We start from the raw sequence: 22,408 nt of genomic DNA, 5'->3' as shown, positions 1-22,408 counted from the left end.
GTGAAAAGGAACAGCCAAATTTTCAAGCTCAATCCAGTACTTGAAGATGGTGTCTTAGTAAGGCAGCCATGCCTGAAGAGTCTAAGCATCCCGTTATACTGGCAAAGGATCTTCATATCTCAGACATCGTTCTGAGGCATGTACATCAAGAGGTGGGACATTGTGGCTGTAACCACATTTTGTCCAGGTTGCACCAAATGTACTGGATTCCTGGTGCTAGTGCAGCTATAAGACAAATCCCATCTTAGTATGTTGTTTGCCGATGGATGCACACTGCTCCAGGATGGCAGCCCATGGCAGACTTACCCCTGGGCATTCACACGTATGGGTGTGGACTACTCTGTACCTTTCGAGGTGAAGAGCAGAAGCAGTACAGTGAAGAGGTATAGAGTCATGTTTCCCATTTTAGCTATACAAGCTGTTCACATTGAAGTAGCATCTTCTCTAGACACAGATTCCTTTGCTAACGCACTTTGACGCTTTACAACAAGCTGAGGATAGGTTTTTGAACTGTACTCTGATAACATGACAAACTTTGTTGGAGCTGAGAAGCCACAGGGAAGTGGAATCACTTACAGATCAGTGATGTCCTTCTTCAAAATGTAATTATGTGGATTTTTAACCCTCCGGCTGGTTCACATCCTAGAGGAATGTGGGAGAGATTGATATGGTCAGTGCGAAAGGTCCTCAGATCCACCATGAAGGTACAGAATCTTGACAAGTAGGGTTTCCACGTAGTCCTTTGTGAAGTAGAGGCTATTATCAACGATTATCTAATTGCTAAAGCATCCTCTGATCCCAATGATTTGGAAACGGAAACACTAACACCAACCATCTGTTGTTTCTGAAGACCTCACCATTCTTACCACCAAGAGAGTTCCAAAAGGAAGACACTTGTGCTCATTATAGACAGAAGCAGGTTCAATACATGTCAGACTTGTGGATCAAGGAGTATTTACCACGGTTACAGGAAAATCAGAAATGGACAGGTATAAAACACAATTTCCTCCCAGGAGATATTGTGCTTATAGTTTAAGACACAGCATCACAAAACTCATGGATCGTGGGAAGAGTCATTCAAGTCTCTCCAGACAGAAGAGGATTTGTGTGGCAGGTGTGCACCAAGACCAAGACCAGCTTTCTGGACAGACATATAACCATGATCTGTCTTCCACAGGAGGCAGAGGTTTGAGGAGATACAGCTCCAGAAGCTTTATGACTTTGACTTGGTAGCGAGTGATGGGAAAGATCGCTCTATAATAGGCTAAGTGCTGGTAACCTCTGGCCAAGATGACAGTTGCATTGACTTATTATAAGTTTAATAATTAAGGAGCTGGGATGTAGGAACCATATATCTATTTTCTGTCTGTATCGTATTTTGTGGCACGTTTATTATGGTAATCTGCCACACGGGTTGGTGTGTGCTGGAAGCAAATGAGTATAGTTATGTATTCTCGTTCATTTTATTTATTTATTGAAATACAGCGTGGAATAGTCCCTTTTAGTCCTTTGAGCCATGCCACCCAACAATCCCTGGACTTAATCCTAATCACAGGAAAATTTACAATGACCAATTAACCTACCAACTAGACTGTGGACTGTGAGAGGAAACTGGAGCATCTGGAAGAAACACATGCAGTCACAAGCAAATTGTACAAAATCCTTACAGGCACTGGCAGGAATTGAACCCAGGTCACTGGTACTGTAAAGTATTGTGCTAGCCATTACACCACCACGCCGCTGCAGGATTTTTGCTAAATGTTTATTATATAGATAATAACTTGTCTGTGAAAGACAATATATCATAGGGCATAATGACACAGAGAGTGGTGGGAGTGTGGGATGAGCTGCCAGATGAAGTGGTAAATGCGGGCTCACTTTTAACACTTAAGAAAAACTTGGACAGGTACATGGATGAGAGGTGTATGGAGGGATATGGTCCAGGTGCAGGTCAGTAAGACTAGGCAGAAAAATGGTTTGGCACAGCCAAGAAGGGCCAAAAGGCCTGTTTCTGTGCTGTAATGTTCTATGGTTCTATGGCTCTATAATCAGGGGCCAATCATTTTTAGTTATCTGATTAAGTTGATCAGTTGAGAGTTGTTGAGTTTAGTCTAGTTGGTTAGAGGTAGCCAGAAATGGTACTTGTTTGTTGACTGCTAACTACACTTAATACATTAACTAGATCATTAAATGGAACATTATTGGACGGCTATTCAGTCGCTTAAATATCCCAATTAGTTACATTGTCTTGGTTATTTCACTAACTAGATCACTAATTGGAATGCTATTAGAATGCCAAGTTATTTGAACACTAATATCGCTATCAGACCGCAAGTTAGACCGTTATATCGCTAATTTAATTTTTTTAGTTTTTTTATTGCTACAAAATCATTCATCTTTGCTGGTTTCATAGTTAAGGATTGAAAGTACTTTTCTCGATTTGGAAATCATTATTTGGATGCGTGTCACACAGTGTCAGGTACCCTGGCTTAGTCTCTCAGTGATTTGGGTTTGTCTTCAAGAAACCACCATAGGAATGGTTTCAATTAAATACTTTTGAAGAATGTTTACAATTCTAATGCAGTCAGTTTGCAAAGAAAGATCCCAGCATCAGATAGGCAGTGTTTTAATGATGATAGCTGAGTGTTGGATATTGTGCAAAATACTGAGAGAATTCTTTTGTTTTTCTCTTTGAATTATGCTGTTGCATCTTCCACATCCTGTTGATAAAGACAGATGGGGCCTTGGGTTAACACTGCTTCTGATATGACAACTTGGTTGGTACAGTATTGTACTGCACAGAATTTGTTTCTGAAGTGGGATGTAATTCCACTATCTTTTAAAAAGAAATGATTCCACTGATTTAAGTTTGTTGTCAGTTCATAATACCAGCAAGCAGCCAGTGTTGATGCTCTGGAGTTCTGAAGCAATTCTGATAGGAACTTTCTCCATGAATCGGGCTCCAATATGGTCATTGCACAAATCAGACTCTTGCTAACAGCACGTTTCACCCACAGAAACAAATACCTCACACTTCACCACAGTCAAACAAGTCATAATTGGATTGTATCTGAATTTCTCCAACATTCAAAAGTTATTAACAATCTATTATAAAATTTTAAATCATTTTTTAAAAATCCCGTAAGATAATTAAATACATTTGAGTTAATTCAATTAATTGGAAAATGTAAATTACGTGAAACAGACTTCTTTTCATTGGAACCGTTCTTCTCTACCGAAATTAATGGGCTTGGTGAAGCTTTGGGTATTGTGCAAGATACTGAATTTGGCACAGGTACAACAGACAGATTTCCAGACATCATAGATAGAGGAGATAATAGCTTTGCCACAGGATTTACTTAGGAGTCTAATGTTCAGGGCACAGCTGGATGGTCACCAAATGGATATCTTTGAGGAGTTCACAACCAGAATTAGGTTCATTATAACTGATATATGTAATGAAATTTATTGTTTTGTGGCATTAGTACAATGTAAGATATTAAAAAAATTAAGTTATAATAAATATGAATAACGCAGTAGTGTTCATGATTTCATGGACTGTTCCGAGATCTGATGGCAGGGAGGAAGAAGCTGTTCCTAAAACACTGAGTGTACGTCTTCAGGTTCCTGTATTTCCTCCTTGATGGTAGTAATGAGAAGAGGGCATGTCTTGGGTGGAGGGGGTCCTTAATGATGGATGGCACCTTCTTGAAGCACCACCCTTGATGCCCTTGATGATGGGAACGCCACTGGCTTTGATGGAGCTGGCTGAGTCCACTAGCCTCTACATCCTCTTTTGATCCTGTGCATTGGAGCCTCCATAGCACGCAACCAGTTAGAACGATTTCCACAATACACCTTTAGAAATTTCCTACAGTCTTTGTTGACATTCCAAATCTACTCAAATTTCTAATGAGGTATAGCTCCTGGCAATGCTGCTTCATGATTGTGTCAGTATGTTGGACCTAGGTTAGATCCTCTGAGATATGGACAACCAGAAATTTGCAGCTGCTCACCCTTTCCACTGCTAACCCTTCAACGAGGACTGGTGTCTGTTCTCCTGACTTAAGACCACAGTCAATTCTTTCACGTTATTAGCATTGTATGCAAGGTGGTTGTTGCAATACCACGCAACCAGATGATTGATCTCACTCCTGTACACCTCTGTCACCATCTGAGACTTTGCCAGCTATAGGAGGTTTCTGTAAATATAATTGAACAGGTGTTTAATGCAGTTCTTTTAACAAACTATAGAGTTATTATAGCTGTTTTTAAATATAAAAAATATAATTCTGAGACACTAAAAAGATTTTAATCAAAATTCATCTATTCAATTTAAAAAATGTTCGTTCTTTGTCTTCATTTCAACAAAATAACCTTTTTCTTCTCCTCTCTAGTGAAACCTAGAGCACATTTATTTTTAAAGATTATTTAAATAATTATTGTTGATGAAAGGTGCAGGTGATACTCTATGCAGCACCCTATGCTGGAATTACATCAGTGTGCAGCAATGGTGGACTGGAAGAAAGGAAGGAATTATGAGGTTTATACTTGATGGAGTATCTTTTGACTACAATTGAGGATTTGCAAGTTTCCCACTGTTGTAGAAACTCCTGGGAATGCTTGGATGTGAAGTGTGCTCTGCTCAGCAAGAGGTCAGTTAGAGATCCTTTTTTCATCAAATAAATAACAAAGAATAGATTTGATTTTACAAGTAAAGCTTTGTTTTCAGCTGTCATTTGACTGTATAAGGGATTTCAGAACAGGAATGAATCACAAAAAAATACAGAATGTATAAAGAAAAAGATATAATTTTAGAATGAGCTTGAAAGAATATAGAAGTTGTATTTTGACATTTAAATATCTTATGTTTATGACTTATAAAGATACATTCAAATTTAAATAATAATTTATAAATGTCATTATATTAAATTAAAATTTAAAGTTAAATATTTAAATTCAAGTATTCCATGAAAGAACGTTACTGAAATTGAAGCTGGATAAAGCCAACATATTCATTTCATAAATTAGAAAAGAGTATAAAATCCACAAGCTCTTCCTTGCAGTATCAGACCACTGACTTTTATTCGTTTCTCCTTCCACCTGTCTCTTTCATTCAATCTTGAAAGTCTTTACTAAGGTTTTCAAGAAGTTCTCCCTTTTTTTTGTTAAACTATTAAAGGCCACATTTTGATTAGACCAGGTTAGATAGTTTTCATTTCACTAAAATATTCTAACCTGCATCGAATTAAAATACCTAATTTAATCAAAGGCCTAATCCAAATCAATATGTCCTTATATCTGTCCATCCTGCGGTCAACACTCAATGTTTGCATAGCCACACCACAACCTTTTCTTGGATCATCCAGGTACAAGACAGAGTTTATTGAAGATGCTCTAGACAAATAGCTCGAGTTATCCTCATCTTGTCCTTGGTTATTGCCCACTAATGTCCTCTAATTTGCTCACTCCATTCCGTGCCACACTGAGTTGATGTGTATTTAGTGGGAAGAGTCTTGGAGGAATTTGGTTTCATAAGTACACAACAAAAACAACTACAGCTGCACACCAGGAATTCCTCATTAACACATTGTTTTGGGGATTGGAGGCATTTTCCAAGGAAAGCTTTAAAATTTTATGAATGATCAGAATTGAATCACATGTTTAAGTATACACATTCTGATAGCTAGAATGTACAGGCAATTATTTTCTCAGCTATAGCAATGTAGCAGTAAAGATGCATTTTATTACAATATTATAGAATCATGCACATTTTGAAAGGTATAAATCAAAAGGGTTAAATACCTTATTAAAGAAGCAACTTATGCATTTAACTGTTAAGCTAATGTCATTGTGTAACTCTTAAGGCTTTTCAAGTTTTTTGAAAAGACTGGAAAGATAAATATTGAGATTAATTAGTCAGAAGTCAATTTTCATTACTGCTTTCATGCTATAGTTTAAGATCATTCATAAATAGTTGAAAAGAATGGTATCTGTTGAGGTATCATGAAATTATTTGCAAAATTAAGTGAAAAAACAAAGAGCAAGCTTCAACAAATTCAACAGGTTAACTGAATGCTGGGAGAAATATCTCCAAAGATTCTTTAAAGCAGCTATGTAGTCTATGTATGATGATTTGTGGCTATATATTATAATAACAGGCAACGTATCAACCACGAAAGAATTAAAAAAATAATAACTGGACCTTTGGTACTAAAAGGAGTGCAGCTTGAAGTTAGTGGGCACTGGGCGAAAAGATTGTTGAATTGTGTGTAAGAATATAGCATGGTAACCATGGAAGCATATAAGCAGTGTAGCTATGGTTACAAATATAAATTCAGATAAAAAGATCATGTGACTAGTGGCTGATTGAAGGGGACTATATCAACCCGGTTCCGAGCAGGTTGCCTACAATATTCTAAGAAGTCTTCTACAAGGGGCTCTGCAGTCTTTCTTCACACTATCCTGCTTCATCAGGTACTGAAATCACAGATATAAGTACAGCCCTTCTCAGAAAGGAACTGATATTAATGCGGTGGATCATATTTTAAGGTAGGATAATGACTTAGAAAATTATTGTTTTCTCCAGTATAAGAAACAAATTATAATTCTTTTAAGCCAAGTTTATGCTTCAGAATTTTGAAAATTTAGATAAAATTAGCTCTGTGATTATCATTACTTGCTTAATTTGAACATTACATGATGTTTGTAAAGCAAAAAAAGATGACCACTGGGGATGATTAACATTTCCAGATGTGGTGGGATTTGATCTCAGTGCAGAAAGAAGTTGATAATCAGAATTATTAACTGACCTAATTTGTATTTGTTTTAAATATGATTAAATCAACTGTCAATAATACGGTATGTCGTGCCTGAGAATGATAGTATGCTAAAGTTATTATTTTGGATCATTAACAAATCACAGTTATGTTTAATATGATAGTTGACTAATCTATTATATATTATAGAAACCATCAACCATAAATTCACATTCATAAACCAGAAACAGAAAAATTGCACAGAACATTTCAAAGGGATAAAATAACTCCCTTTGAAGATGAAGTTAGAATATTTTCTATATATTATGTTATTGGCACAAGTATAGTTATTAATTCAACCACCTGGTAAATGTATAATATTTCTTCAAGAAAAAAGATATGTTAATATATGTTATATGTTAAAACAGATTGCAAAGTCATAAGGACTGAAAAGTTCTGAAAGTTAATTGTTCTGAAGAGCTTTAAACCTTGAATAATTCTTAAATTATTTGCAAGGAATTAAGTTCTCATGCTTTTCTAAAAAAATGAAAGAATGAATGCCTTCTAAAAGCTTGTTTTTGATTCTATTTGGTCTTAAATAATCAGCCTGCATTTTCTATGTTTTCTAACAATTTTGTGATAATAATATGCAGATAATAATAGAGCTTTTGATAGACTGGATGGGAGAGTGTAAATAATCAAACCACTTTATCTTTCAGCACATTAATACTCTGTCTTGCTCTAGAAGCATCGTCATCCAAGTTAAACCCTGTATCTCTTAAGCTTGAGGAACAGAACATCTTTCCACTATGAAAAATGTGAGTACGTTTCTGACGTCCACTAATAGCTCCCTGGCAAATCCAGCTTCAGCTGGGACAGACTTGGTTTACAAATCCACAGTGTACAAGGCTGCCTCAGTGCTGTTGGTTTCGACAATATGCGGAACTGGAATCATCGGGAATATTATGGTGGTGCTGGTGGTCATGACCACCAGACGCATGAGAACTCCAACTAACTATTACCTGGTCAGTCTTGCCATGGCTGATCTGATGGTCCTAGTGGCTGCAGGATTACCTAATATTTCTGACAGTCTGATTGATGAGTGGATCTATGGGCATGTAGGCTGCATGGGTATCACCTACCTACAATACCTGGGCATCAATGCATCATCATGTTCCATTACAGCATTCACTGTGGAACGATACATCGCTATCTGCCACCCAATGAAAGCACAGTCCATATGCACAGTCTCCAGAGCCAAGAAAATCGTAACGTTTCTTTGGGTATTTACCTCCTTCTATTGCATGCTATGGTTTTTCTTGGTAGATCTCAATGTCAACAGCAGGCAGAACGCTGAATGTGGCTACAAAGTCTCCAGGAATCTGTACTTGCCCATCTACTTCATTGATTTCACCATCTTCTATGTGATCCCTTTGATTGTGGCCTCAGTACTGTATGGGCTGATTGGCCGGATCCTGTTCCTCAGTTCCATTCCAAACCAAGTTAATACAGGTCCTGAGCAACGGAATGAGCGCCGTGGGTCAGAGCAAATCGGCTCCCACTCTTCTAGCCGAACCAGCAAGGGATCCATTTCATCCAGAAAACAGGTAATGTTGCCTTCAAAGCTAGGAGAACAGGCAAGATGCTGGTTTAGATTTAGTAAAGTGGAAAGAACTAGCTTTAGTTATGACCGTCATGAGGAAGGGAGGCTGATGAAGACAGATAGGATAGAATGTCAGGAAAACTGCCAGAAGGTTGGTGGGCAATAAAGGAAGACTAGTACCAGCAAGTACGATGATTTTACAAGAATTGCAGTACCGTGCAGAAGTCTTAGGCACATATATATATATATATAGCTAAGGTGCCTAAGTCTTTCGCACAGTACTGTATTTGTCAACATGGAGTGGAGAGCAAGTTTGTAAATCTGGCGGGAGCAAAGGACGTTGGGAATAGTGAGGGTGGAGTGCCACAGGAACAGTCTGGGACAGGTGGCAGAGAAGGAGTTGCGGGGTGAGGGTTGGCATGGGTTCAGACACTCCTGGCCCTAAGACGCCAGGCAAGCTCATTTGGTTTCAAACAGTTGGTTTATTGCTCATTACAGAAGGTATCTCTGTTGCTTCCCGCTCCCTCCCCTCTTCCTTCCCCTTATCCCATCCAAGATTTCCCTCTCCCTGTCCTCTTCCCACTCTCAATCCATCCTAGGGACCCTCATCACTCACATGTCATGTTTTTTTTGCACCAGCATTACAGTGCAATACATCAAATTACTAGAGTACTACACAAAAGTCTTAGGCACCCTTGTTATATATAGATGTGCCAAAGACTTTGGCACAATACTCTATGTCGTGAGGAAGGGTTTCCCATTAACCATATAACCATATAATAATTACAGCACAGAAACAGGCCATCTCAGACCTTCTAGTCCGTGCCGAATTCAGATCTATTCTTCATCAGTTCCGAGTTTTAGGATTTTTGGGTTTTATCAAATTACCTCCATTCTGTGAGCAAAAGGTCCCAACTCAATAAGTGCTAAACATATTGTAGATTCTGTTACTGTTTTTCTGGTTTGAATTAAATTCTAATTTTTGGGTGAATTTTTGCGCCAACAAGATGCAAATTGTTCCTGCTAGAAAATGAAACTAGGGTGTAATATGTGACAGCAAAAATGGACAGAATATTTTGGAGTATTTTGGGAGAATCTGTCTGTTGCCTTATGTTGGAGATGAAATAGTTCTAAATTAAAATCAAACATCCATATAAAAATAGATAGGGTCAATGCTGACTACTGAACAGCTGTTTACATTAATCTAATTTACCAGCATTAGACCTGTTGCCTACCATACCTTAATGATTCAAGTGTTCATCCAGATGCTTCTTAAATGAGCAGGAATTTCTGTTGGTCCGAATGGCTGCTGGATTACCTGATATTTCTAACAGTCCGACTGAGGAGTGGATCTGTGGGCATGTAGGCCACAGATGGCCATTGAGGCCAAGTCATTGGATATATTTAAAACGGAGGTTGGTAAGGTCTTCATCAGTAAAGGCACCAAAGGTTACAGAGTAGAAGCAGGAGAATGGGGTTGAGAGGGAAAACAAATCAGCCATGATTAAATGGTAGAGCTGACTTGATGGGCCAAATGGTCTAATTCTACTCTAATGCTTTATGCTCTTATGGTATTATGGTCATATATGTTGTGAGAGTACATATTTCTAAGGGTGTACGACATTATCCTCTGTGAAAAGTATTTAAAATTTTCACCTGTTCACTTCTGAATTCTTTGGGTATTTACATTATAGTATTTAGAAATTCAAAAATATCCTTTGTCTATCCTGCTTGTTGTGTATCCAATCTTCATTGGTTTACCCGACATCACCTCTAAAAATCAGGATGCTGTGTTGCAGGAAACTGACATTATATTAATTAATTAAAATTCCAATTACTCTGCCTTACTTCAGAATAATGAAAGAGTAGACTGTTTTACATGCCAGGAGATTCACAAATTTCCATTGGTTAAAGCTCGAGAGTCACTTTCTTGTCCTTTTTGCTCAGCTTAAGATAGTCAAAAGGAAGTACAGCATTAAAAAACCACAATTATATCCCTGATTGGGGACAGAAAATGATGGAAAGCTAACTAATTAGTGTTGAAATCTTAATTAAAAATCATTTTCAAATGATTACATTGAATTGAAATTCAATTAAGTCCTGCTCAAAGAGTTTTATAATGGATGGAAATTGGTACTGCTTAATATCCAGTTCGTGTAATTTAAGGAAGAGCAGAATGTGCATTCTGAAAGGAAATATATTCAAGATAATTTTAAATGGCTCAACTGAATGTCTGGACTTTGCTTCACTACAGGTCACTAAGATGCTTGTGGTGGTTGTTATTCTGTTTGCTGTACTCTGGATGCCATACAGAACAATAGTCGTGGTCAATTCCTTCACGGACAAGCAATACGACAATATTTGGTTCCTTTTATTCTGCAGGCTGTGCATCTATACCAACAGTGCTATCAATCCTGTCATTTATAATCTAATGTCTCAGAAATTCAGATCTGCTTTCAAAAGACTGAGCAATTGTTCAACAGCTCTCTGCTAAGTTCAATCTGCCTTCAACAGCTCTCTGCTAAGTTCAATCTGCCCAATGCTCATTTTTTTAGATATCTCCAAATTAGACACTTTATTAATCCTTTAATTCCTAACTTCCCTGAAATGCCTGAGAAAAATGTTATGGATTTCTTTCTTTCTATTAATCCACTAGGTAAAGGTTTAATATCATTTATTCGTGATAAATTAGCATCCTTACGGTGTGCCCCTGTGGATAAAATTAGAATGGCTTGGGAGCATGATTTAATTATCTCCTTATCTGATGAGACTTGGGATTCGATTCTCAAATCGGTTAATTCAACCTCTCTTTGTGCTCGCCATTGCCTTTTACAGTCTAAGATTGTTCATAGAGCCCATATGTCTAAATCTAAACTATCCCGATTTTACCCTAACATTAGTCCTCTCTGTGATAAATGCAAAAGGAGCGAGGCCTCTCTCATTCATATGTACTGGTTTTGTCCTAGCTTGGAGAAATTTTGGAAAGACGTCTTCATAACGTTATCTTGTATTCTGAATCACCACCTAGAACCTAACCCTTTAATTGCTTTGTTCGGTTTTTTGGGTGAGACAGATTTACATCTGAGTTCGACTAAGTGTCGAATATTACCTTTTGCTTCTCTCCTGGCTAGACGTTTAATCCTCCTTAGATGGAGGGATGTTGCCCCGCCCACGCATGCTCAATGGCTTAATGATATTATGTCCTGTCCTTGGAAAAAATTCATTATTCAGTTCTTAATTCGGATACAAAGTTCCATAGGGTCTGGGGACCTTTTATTGAGTATTTTCATAACCTTCCTCTTAACTAAGGTTTTTTTTTGGTCCCTTGCTTTCAGCTCCTTTTTTGTTGGTCGTAGGCATTAATATCTTCTGTGCTAAGTGTATTTACAGTTTTGGGGGTTTGAATGTCCTGATGTATACTCTCTAGATTGTGTTGTGGTTGGTCTGGAGTTCTTTTTTGTTGCGGGGCTTGGGGAGGATACTAATTTTACATATCTTCAATTTGGGTGCTTTCTCAATTATCTTCTTTTGTATTATATTATTATTGTATGTTTATTTTTGCACTGTATTAATGTTCTTCATTTCGATCTGGGTTTTTTTTATCTGTAGCGATGTAGAAAATGTATAAAAAAACTAATAAAAAAAAGACTGAGCAATTGTAGCCAAGGTAACACCCAGCAGCGTCCATTGTACACAACTCCTCTTAATTACAGTGCGATGCATAATACGGTCAAAGGGAGCCCCGATGTTAATGGCAAGCAACACGGTGAAAAGCAGAATGATTGTGGGAAAAGCGACAACATAAAAATGGAATCTACTTCATCTACAATAGAAGATCAGATATACTCCCGTGTTTAAAGTAAGCCCTGCATTTAAACTAATTTGAGTCAAGTTTAACAGAGTTGGCTAGAGGAGAGAAACTCTGCTCTGACAACACTCAAGCACACCTGCAGTACTTGTACTTTGTCATGAATACACTTTGAAGACTTCATACAAATTACCATATTTAGAAATCAGTTGACACAATTTTAGTTCCTAGAATTCTCTACGGAACAACCTTGCAACTTTAGCTCTGAAGATTTTGTTCTCAGTTTGAGAGCCAGGAACAGCTGATTGAGACATTCCACCTTTTAGCATGCTAATTATTCTGGTCTGAGTGGAACCCCCCCCCCCCCCCCCCATTTAAAAATATCCCTCCAGATGCCAGCATCACGACTTATCCCAGAGAGCATGGTGGCACAGCAGGTGGTTATACAGGAGTATTACAGGAAAGTCAGTGGGCAATGAAATTAATGGGGTTCCACTGAGAGAAATCAATTTAAATCAATTTAATTGACCAAATGGCTTCCGACGTTAATAATTCCTAGGGAACTCAGCTGCTTGTGAAACAGGAGAGAATGTTGGGAGGTGTATGTATTTGATAAAAGATTTAATTTTCCTTCCTTCCAGGTGTGCCTTATACCTGGAACCCTGTGGAAGTTCTACTTGCACTGTCTAGCAGGCTCATACACCTCACTAGGTGTTCTGGCTTGCTGGGGAATTACTGGGGCATATTTGAGTATCACCCTGAATATCGACTACTCAAAATTTAGCATAGACAGTGACTTTGTCTGAAATTAGCTGCACCAGCAGCAGTGCCTCGTCTTTTTGTTCATTTTTGCAGCAGGCACTCTGCTGGGATGTCCAAACTTGTCCTGTAATAGAAGCTTAATCCTCATCTCAACAACTGGAATGAACTGCAGCCCCTTAGAGTAAAGGAGCTCACCTATCTTGAGCAATGAATTTCAGGCCCCTAGGATGGGAGTGATTGGATATTGGAAAAGCAGAGAGAGTTATGGTGGACACAAAGTTTGATGGTCCACACACATTCACAAATGTTATTTATTTATTAATGATACTGTGCAAATCAGCCCCTTCTGCCCCTTTGAGCCATACCACAACCCTAAACTAATCATGAGGCAATTTATACTACCTACCCGGTGTGTCTTCAGGCTGTGGGAGGTAACTGGAGCACCAGGGGAAACCCATGCATTCGATGGGGGAGGATTATGGAGATTTCTTTTAGAATTGAACTCCGGGCTCTGAAATGCCCTGAGCAGTAATAGCATCACACTAACCCTTACGCTGCTGAAGATTTAATTTTAGATCTTTGTATTTAGTTGCCAGGCAAATGCTTGGAAAAGCCGCAATTTAATTCTTTAAAATTAGACCTGCATTTCAGGTGATTTAAGTTATGTACAAGAGAGTGTGATGGCTCAGTTTCCTGAAGTTGGGCCCTTCTTTACTGATGGCTGAACTACGTGTTGTTTAGAGCTCAGGTCACCCAGTTACTACCCACAACCCTCCCATCGTTTAAGGATGTGCAAGTTACATGGTCTCTTATTAGTGAAACGTACACTGTACAAGGGGCCACAACTTTAAGGTGTTGGGAGTGAAGTGTAGGGAGGATGTGAGAGGCAGCTTTTTATTTTAAACAGAGAGGGGTGGGTGTGTGAAACACTCTGCCAGGGATGGTGACAGAGGCAGATACAGAGGGACATGTAAGAGACACTCAGATAGACACAAGGATGAAAGCAAAATGAGGGCTATGTGGGAAGGGTTAGGCTGATGTTGGAGTACATTAAGAGGGTCTTAGGGCCTGCACTGTGCTGTAATGCTCTTTGTACACTATAAGACAAGTCTTTCTTGATTCATTAATTATAGCAAACAAGGCTACTTTTGCAGGGGCTGAACCAGCTGGCGAAAGTTATGGGTAACAGATTGCCAGGTGAACAGGCTAGCAATTACAATTACAACTTGCACAGATTTCACTTTGAGTCCAATTTTAAGCCCATCTTTCAGTTTCTCAGCGCTTCACTTTCAGCACCACTGTTCATTAATTTAAAAATTGTGAATTTGAAGTATGTGTCTCAGTCTGAAGAGTCAGAGTGAGACAGACAGGCAGACAGACATACTTTATTGATCCCGAGGGAAATTGGGTTTCGTTACAGTCGCACCAACCAAGAATAGTGTAGAAATATAGCAATATAAAACCATAAATAATTAAATAATAATAAGTAAATTATTCCAAGTGGAAATAAGTCCAGGACCAGCCTATTGGCTCAGGGTGTCTGACACTCTGAGGGAGGAGTTGTAAAGTTTGATGGCCACAAGCAGGAATAACTTCCTATGACGCTCAGTGTTACATCTTGGTGGAATGAGTCTCTGGCTGAATGTACTCCTGTGCCTAACCAGTACCTTATGGAGTGGATGGGAGACATTGTCAAAGATGGCATGCAACTTGGACAATTTGTAGAGGGCAGGGTTTGATTCCTGTCCTCATCTGATTCTCTAACTCAGCCATTTTTTTTGCAGGGAAAGAGTGATGAGGGAGAGGGGTAGGCAGCTGGAGAGTAGTGATGAAAGAGAATGCTTCACTGGCATAAATAAAACATAATGTGAGGAAGGTGACCCATCAGTTTGGAACAGCTTGAATGAACACCCAGCTTTTATGACCATTGGAACTTCATGGGATGTAGCAGGAATTGGTGATGCCAGTGGGGAGGAAGCTTGAATTACTCCAGTGCAAAGTTGTTCCTCGAGGATACAAAATCTTCGTTATAAATATTATTGTCCCTTCGGATATTGGAGATCAATTAATGGACAGTTAGGATACCTTAATATTAATAGTTTTTATTAAAATGTGTCCTTTATTCTTCAACCTTCTAATGGTTAAAGTTCCTCCCTGCACCCTTTTGGTGCATCGGGTGGCAACCTCTCCATTTCTTCAGCATTTTGCCTGTTTTACGAGGCTGAGTTGCTAGCTCGATGCTCAACCCAGCACAGGGTGGAACTCATGCAAGTTGCTGGCTGGATTCGAACCCGGGACCTCTTGCCCCAAAGTCCGGGTGTGGATGCCACTTCACCATCAGGGCAGACCCTAATCGTTAGGCATATGCTCCCCCCCCCCCCCCCCCCCCCCCACAATACTGTGGTCTCTTTTGCAGAGTGTTTCATCCTGCTGACTCCGTATGCAATATGGCGTGCTCTGGAGTTTTTGGATGGAACTGCTGTTCCATCATGCGATCTTTTTATTCTTCGTAAATGTTACTGATTGTATATTCTGTGCACTTTATTGTGTATTCTCAGACAGATTGTAGATATCAAATAGTTCAGGTGCTTGCCATCTGTTTAAACTACTCAATTATTAGTTTATGATATGCATGAGGAGATCTGCTTGATTAAATCCAGTTCACACAGCAATGCTAATGTATTTTTAATGGTACAAAATACAAAGATTACAGCAATGTTTTCAGCAAAATATCAGAATATATCAGAATTTAGATGTTATGTTATTGGCTCTGTTGCATGCATACAAATCAATGGAGAATGCTGGTGTGTAGGTTATTTTTGTTCTAAAGCTATTTAATTGTAAATCACAGTAAATAACATCTGATAAATGGCATTGTGTGCAAGTGCATGAATAGTTGTGCAAAGTGCAATTAATATTGTAATATTCAAGGCATTGATAATGTGTTGACGTAATTATCCAATCTAGACAGCATCTTACAGTCCAACATGGAGTAGTTTTAACAATAAAGATTCTGACCGCATTTCCAGGATGCAGCTCGCCTTTATGTTTTTGGCAGGACAGAGCAGGCGGAATAAGAATGATTCACAGAACCAAGTTGCTTTAGAAGCATTTATTTTATTCATTGCTTATTCCTTCTTATGGGAAGTGAACGATTAAACTTTGGTATACAGAACAGTTGTAGTCCTTCACAGATTTACGGTATGAAACAAATTAAGCCATTCTAATCTTATGCTTTAAACCACTTATTACCTGTACCTTGTTAATCAGTTATAAGGTGTGATGAGAACGTTAATTATTCAGCTGAGCTGGGGTCTCTATTTGCTTCACAGGGCAGCCAAACAGGTGAAGCTGTTCACTGCAAATGCTGATCAACAAAAGCTGCTTTACATTGAGGCTAATACTGTAACTGCCTGTGCACCGTCACCAAGCTCCTAATCACATTGTTTTTACTAGAAACTGCTAAGGCAAAATATTTTGTGGACTGATGGGTAAATTTTAATATATGAATGGAGTGACATAGTGGAGCTTTGGTACCCTGTTAATTGTACAATGCAGGATGTTGCATTATTTACGTCTATTTTCCGAGGCTTTCTGTATGCTGATGTTAACTGTATGATTGAAAAACATAAGTGGGTGTAGTTTAACCCAATAAATTCTTTGTTCCAAATGTATCATTGGTTTCTACCTGACTTCAATTGTACCACTTTAAGACAACAAATTTGTATTGTGTTGTTGGAGGCATTATGTCCTGGACTCTTAGTGAAAGGTAGACATGCATGTGATATTTTAGCTTTAAAGAAAAATTTTAAAAAAGCATATGCTAACATTTTATTTGATCTGATGAATCTGATTTTGGTCCCATTTTTTAGTTCCCCAAGTGGAAATCGTCCTTCTAAGGAAACCACTTTCCCAACTAGTCACCTGTTTAAACCAGTTGGTGGAAGCTCTTGGATTAACAAAGTTCCAGGTTTAATGCCCAGTTGTGGTGATTTTATATATGGTTTTTAGTAGATAATTTCAAGTATACAACGGTGAGTCCAAACAATGCAAGTCAATCCAGAATAAACATTTCTAACCACGACTCTGCATTTTAATATCTCTTTCCAGACTTCTAAGCTTTGTTGCTAAGCTAAGTCCACCCACTTTTCCCATCTAAAAAACATTATACTTATTAAAAATATTTATAAGAATAAATTGTGCAATGCCTTTTCATTCTTATGTTCATAGTCAATGCTTTCAGTGCTGTTCTATTAAATTCCTTAAAATTAAAAGGACTGTTATCACTCATATAGCCTCCTTGGGTGACGCACCACTGTAATAATTGAGGCCTTCCTCAGCCAACCCAGCCTCTCTCTAGAGTAGCAGAAGAGCCTTCTCCTGTGGTCCTTCCTCACCAAGAGACTGTGGTGGCTGCACCAACCCTCAGCACATACTCATTGTTGCAGAAGTGTTCAGGACAAGTAACAGGTGAGACTGCACTACCAGTATGGCTACACGGGCCCAGCAGAGGGTGAATCTGATAAAAGTCTCAGAATTCAGTTTCCAGTAGAAAGAGATTTCTTCTGAATAACCCAATATAATAAATAGTATTTGAATTGACTTCCTTAGCAAGATTGAATTTTGCTTCTTTGCATCTATTTTGCTATTTTTGTTCATGATTGTGACCGCTAAAAGTTACTCGACTCCAACTGTTTGTTTGATCTCTCTACGTACCTAATAGTTACGTATGCATAACGTATAGAAAATAATATTCTAATAAATATTTATAAAATAATATTTAAATATATACACATGAGTATGTAGAGTGTAATGTATAATATACAATAATGTATGCAAAATCATTGTTAGGAAACATTCATACTGACAGTGCATGTTAATGCTAATGTGCGGTTTACTTTTTGATAAATTAGAACATCACAATACTTCAACACAGAGTTGTTAGTTATTTCAGTGAAACACTCAGAGATAACCTTCAACCCTATGCTTCACCTAATGTAAAAACAAATCTCTGTGACCATTGGCAAATGGATGGTCACAATATCTTTTTTTGTCATATAGTCACAAATGTTTTGTTACTAACAACTATCTGCTTGGAAATTACTTCTTGTTTTTCTTTGGTGTCTGAAATTTCATCTCAGTTATTTTCTTCCCCGGGCTGAATGGAAATACGTTTGTTCAGTGCTGATGATTGCTATTTGATTTCTTACCTAATCCTTGGCTGAAATACGAAAAGGGAATTAAGGCAACAAGAAAGTAATAGTTCTGACAAAACAAATCTGTTTATAGACAGTAAATAGCTGCACTAGAGGATCTTCTTAAAGGTCTTTCAGAATTTGAAAATGAGTAACATATTATGCTTGACACACTGAAAGGAACATAATTCACTATGTGCAAATGGAAGTCAGCACCTTCATGAAACTTTTTATGAAATAATAGATTCCTTTGTGGAGGATTTGAAAGCAGAGAATAACACATTTTAATTTTTGCCTGGAGAATATGAAGCAGAAGCATAAAAGTCCTCTGGACCAGTTAACATCAGCAGGTCATACCTGCTGGAAGTATAACCAGACTCATTACAGGCACATCCTGTTTTGAAAATCAAATTGCGTAAGGACAATAGAAAAGGAACAGGGGATGGCTGTTCATCTCCTCAGTCCCTCTCTGCATTCAACACTGTCATGGTGATCTACCCCCAGCCTCATCTCCTCTTCTGTCCCTGATCTCCCCGAAGTGTATCTATTTCCTAGACCCCCCCAACCACAGAGCTAAGTACCCTGCAGCAGTATCTCAGATCAATGGCAGGACCAGGTCATCCAGGAATGAGGAATGTGACATGGACACTGCTGTCCCATTGTCCCACACACACACACACACACGCACACACGCACATACGCACACACACACACAGCCAGGACTATGCAGACAGGAAAAGGCACATTGCATGTCTTCTGAGTTTGTGTTTTTATAACAGACTCTGGCCCTCACGTGTTTAACCACTTACATGCCTTTTTTATTTTCCATCATCCTAGACAGCCCGTTGGGGTCAAGGACAATCTGGTTTGTGGGATATGAAGAGACTGATGGGGCTTTTGTGTGGTATACGTGGTTATTACGAAGAACTCCATTTGCAGAGATGCAATATTTGGTAATTTTTATTAGAAAGAAAAACTTATGGTGGCTGGGCTGCAATGCCTCCCTTACAGCTATCTTTCAGAGAGTTAGACTGCTTCCGGCACCTACTAATGTTGAAACCAAGAGTCAGTCACATGACACAATCCTTATTCCTACAGCCTGGGTAGCTGTAAATTCACACTTAGCTTTTAGATAAGAACTGAAGTATGAAATTGTAATGTTTGTAATCTGTATGTGAGATAACTTTGAAAGAGTATGAGAACATAAAGTCAACAGCAGGTGAATTTAAAGGACTGTAGAAAGGATGTGATTGCACTGAAGAGGGTGCAGAGGAGATTCTCTGCAGAGAATGGCCAGTCTGCATTTGCTTTGCATGGAGCAGTGGGGGGGGGGGGGGGGGGGGGTGAGGTCCAGACCTGTTCTGTGTTGGATAATGCATGCAGCACACACAAAATGCTGGATCCCCCGGTGGCCACCCATTTCAATTTTACTTCGCATTCTCATTCCGGCATGTCAGTCCATGGCCTCCCCTACAGCATCAATGAGGCTACTTAGGTTGGAGGAGCAACACCTTATATTCTCTCTGGGTAGCCTCCAAACAAATGGCATGAACAACAATATCTCTAACTTCTGGTAATTGCCCCCTCCCCTTTCCTTCACCATTCCCATTCGTTTCCCTTTCTCACCTTATCTCCTTACCTGCCCATCACCATCTCTGGTGTTCCTCCCCCTTTTCTTTCTTCCATGGCCTTCTACCCTCTCCTATCAGATTCCCCTTTCCTGAGCCCTTTAATTTACCCCTTACTTTACCCAATACCCACCACTGTGTACTTCTTCCTCCCCTCCCCCCACCTTCTTACCGTGATTTCTTATCTTTTTTTTCTAGTCCTGATGAAGGGTCTCGGCCCAAAAGATCGACTGATTTTATCATGTCTGTGTTGTATAATGCTGTGATTCTACGATGGTTCTGATGCAGAAAAAATCGCTAGCCTGTGTGTAAAGTGGTTTCTGTGAATACAGGATTTTGGGGGTCTGCACTCTTTAAAAGTGGAATGCGCTGGATACAACCCTCAATACAAAATACAGAGAAAACTCTTTTTGCCACAGGCTCTTTTTTGTCATCAGCAAATTGATGCACATTTCAATTCCTGCAAGATACTGTACAAAAATAGGTAACATTGCTGGTTGGAAGACTGCCTGGTTTAGATTATAAAATTATTATACTTTTTTTATTTAATGAATTTATCCCTAGATTTTTTCTCCTCCCATGCATCTCTGCCATGTGACCTGCTGCCAAACTTATTCATCTTGAATTAACCAGTGAACTGCAAGAGGCCTGATTCATCTCTGTCTTTTCCTCTGCACCACGGGTAAGCAGTTGCTGTCTTTGGAAACACCCTGCTGGAGCTCATATCCCTTCTTCAATTAATACAGTAAATAAAATCCATAGCCTGGTTTCTAGTCAGCCTATTGCAATGGGAAATCAATACTTTCCATAGTGAAGTCGGAGGGAAACCAATTCCGGCCACCTCCTTGGTGCAATGCAGGGGGTACTTTGATGAAGTTGTTTTGAGGGCAATCATTATTTGGTGCTCTGGGACAGATAGGTTTACCATGTGAGAGCGACTAAACTGTTGAGATTAACAGTAAGAACTTGCAAATGTAGATGGAAGTGCATGTGGAAGGATTTCCTCTCAACTGTCTTTCTGACTCTACTGATGAGTTAATCTATCATGCATCAAGCTTGTCTTCTACATTGACGCTGAAGTGTTTCTCATACCTGCTGCTACGTGAGAACAGTGTGTGTTTTGCCGGTGACCTTTATTAACCAGAAATTGTTGATTGCAGTGCACAGAATAACTTCCTTGTTGTTTGCTGTGGTGTGGATAATAATGTAGGTGACAACTGACTCCACAGTGATTAATTAACAGTGAAAGAAGAGTATAATCACTCATTTACCGACTAACAGGCCAGGACTGGGAACAGTCAGAATACCTGGCAGGACAACACGATGATTTTCCTTTTCTGAAATATATACTGCATTTTGCTAACAGACAATAAAAACATTTAGAAAATTCTGCATCTTCATTTGCCACGTGCACTTTCTAGTGAGCTAGTTTGAAATATTACAATGGACACTATTAATTTTCCATTCTTGATTGCATACACTATCAGCCTCATAAATGTTACTTAGGCGAGATCATGAACAATTTCGTCTAAGTTGTTGCATGTATCGAATGGGGTTGTAGCTCCTTTTTAATGAGAAGTACTGGGCATACCTATCCTTGAAGTTCGTATGAAACATGGCTTTCTTCTAAGTAGATGTGTGAGCTTGGGGGCCCAACATGCTAAATTTTCAATCTGGATTAAAATCTTTAAGGTCAAACAAACCACCACAGTGAAGCTCCACAATGATATCACAGTTCAAAATAAGCTTAATATCAAAGTAGATATTAAGCGCAGCTCCAAGATCCGTTTTGTTGTGGGCATACTTAGTTCATCCAAGAAACATAATAGAACAATAGAATTAATGAAAGACCACACCCACCAAACGGCCAAACAACCAGTGTGCAAAAGACAACAAACTGTGCAAATACAAAAGGAAAATAAATAAATAAACAAACAATAGATATCAAGGACATGAGCTGTGATGATCAGTAAGCATTCCATCCATTGGATCAGTAACTGTCGTCACTGGTGGGTCACATTTTGCTGCAAAGAAAATAGGGGTATTATACTGGATTTGAGAAGCAGCACATTTTGTAAGTGGCTACATATGTGATTTCACAGCCTAAATATTCATTTCTGGCGGGTATGTTATTGTGCACTTTGCTTTGAATTGAAGCGTGAAGTTAATCAATAAGATGCCAAGAAATGGAGGAGTCGAGGGCAGCAGAGATCAGACATGCGAAATTGAATTTGAAGCACGCTATAAGAATCCAGTGTGAAGACGTCTATTTTATACGACACTGTCCACGTCAGAGTGATCAAGCGGCACCAGTTCCTTCCTGGCGGCTCATCCCTCGAGTGGTTGGGATAGCAAGCCAGTGTTAACACTATTTGCCTGCAGCTTTCACAAGAACACAGCAGAAGTAGGGGTGGAACAACTTCATTCAGATCCATCCACAATAGGAATGATTGCCATCTCTCACCTGAATTTTAAATGATAAACAATGTGCTGGAAATCACAAACACAAGAAGATCTGCAGATGCTGGGAATTCCGGGGCGACACGTATAAAATATTGGAGGAACACAGCTGGTCAGGCCACATCTGTGGATGGGAGGAAACAGTCGAGGTTTTGGGCCGAGACCTTTCATCAGGACTGGATAGAAAGAGGAGA

At 38.9% G+C, this 22,408-nt stretch overlaps 1 protein-coding gene across 2 annotated transcripts; it reads left to right on the top strand.

Annotated features, from left to right (window-relative positions):
• The first annotated feature begins 6,433 nt into the window (after positions 1–6,433).
• LOC140740992 (thyrotropin-releasing hormone receptor-like) lies at positions 6,434–16,516 on the top strand. Of its 2 annotated transcripts, none has more exons than XM_073070629.1 (3): positions 6,434–6,552; positions 7,478–8,365; positions 16,264–16,516. In XM_073070629.1, the coding sequence occupies exons 2-3, from the start codon at positions 7,568–7,570 to the stop codon at positions 16,300–16,302; spliced, it is 837 nt and encodes a 278-aa protein (XP_072926730.1). In that variant the 5' UTR covers positions 6,434–6,552; positions 7,478–7,567; the 3' UTR covers positions 16,303–16,516. The 2 variants fall into 2 exon arrangements, with proteins under 2 accessions (XP_072926730.1, XP_072926729.1); XM_073070628.1 differs by lacking the exon at positions 16,264–16,516 and adding an exon at positions 10,616–11,236.
• The last annotated feature ends 5,892 nt before the right edge of the window (positions 16,517–22,408 follow it).

The sequence above is a fragment of the Hemitrygon akajei genome, chromosome 17, assembly GCF_048418815.1.
Source record: "Hemitrygon akajei chromosome 17, sHemAka1.3, whole genome shotgun sequence".
NCBI lineage: Eukaryota > Metazoa > Chordata > Chondrichthyes > Myliobatiformes > Dasyatidae > Hemitrygon > Hemitrygon akajei.
The sequence above is the reverse complement of the archived record's forward strand: the minus strand, read 5'-3'. Positions and strand labels throughout refer to the sequence as shown.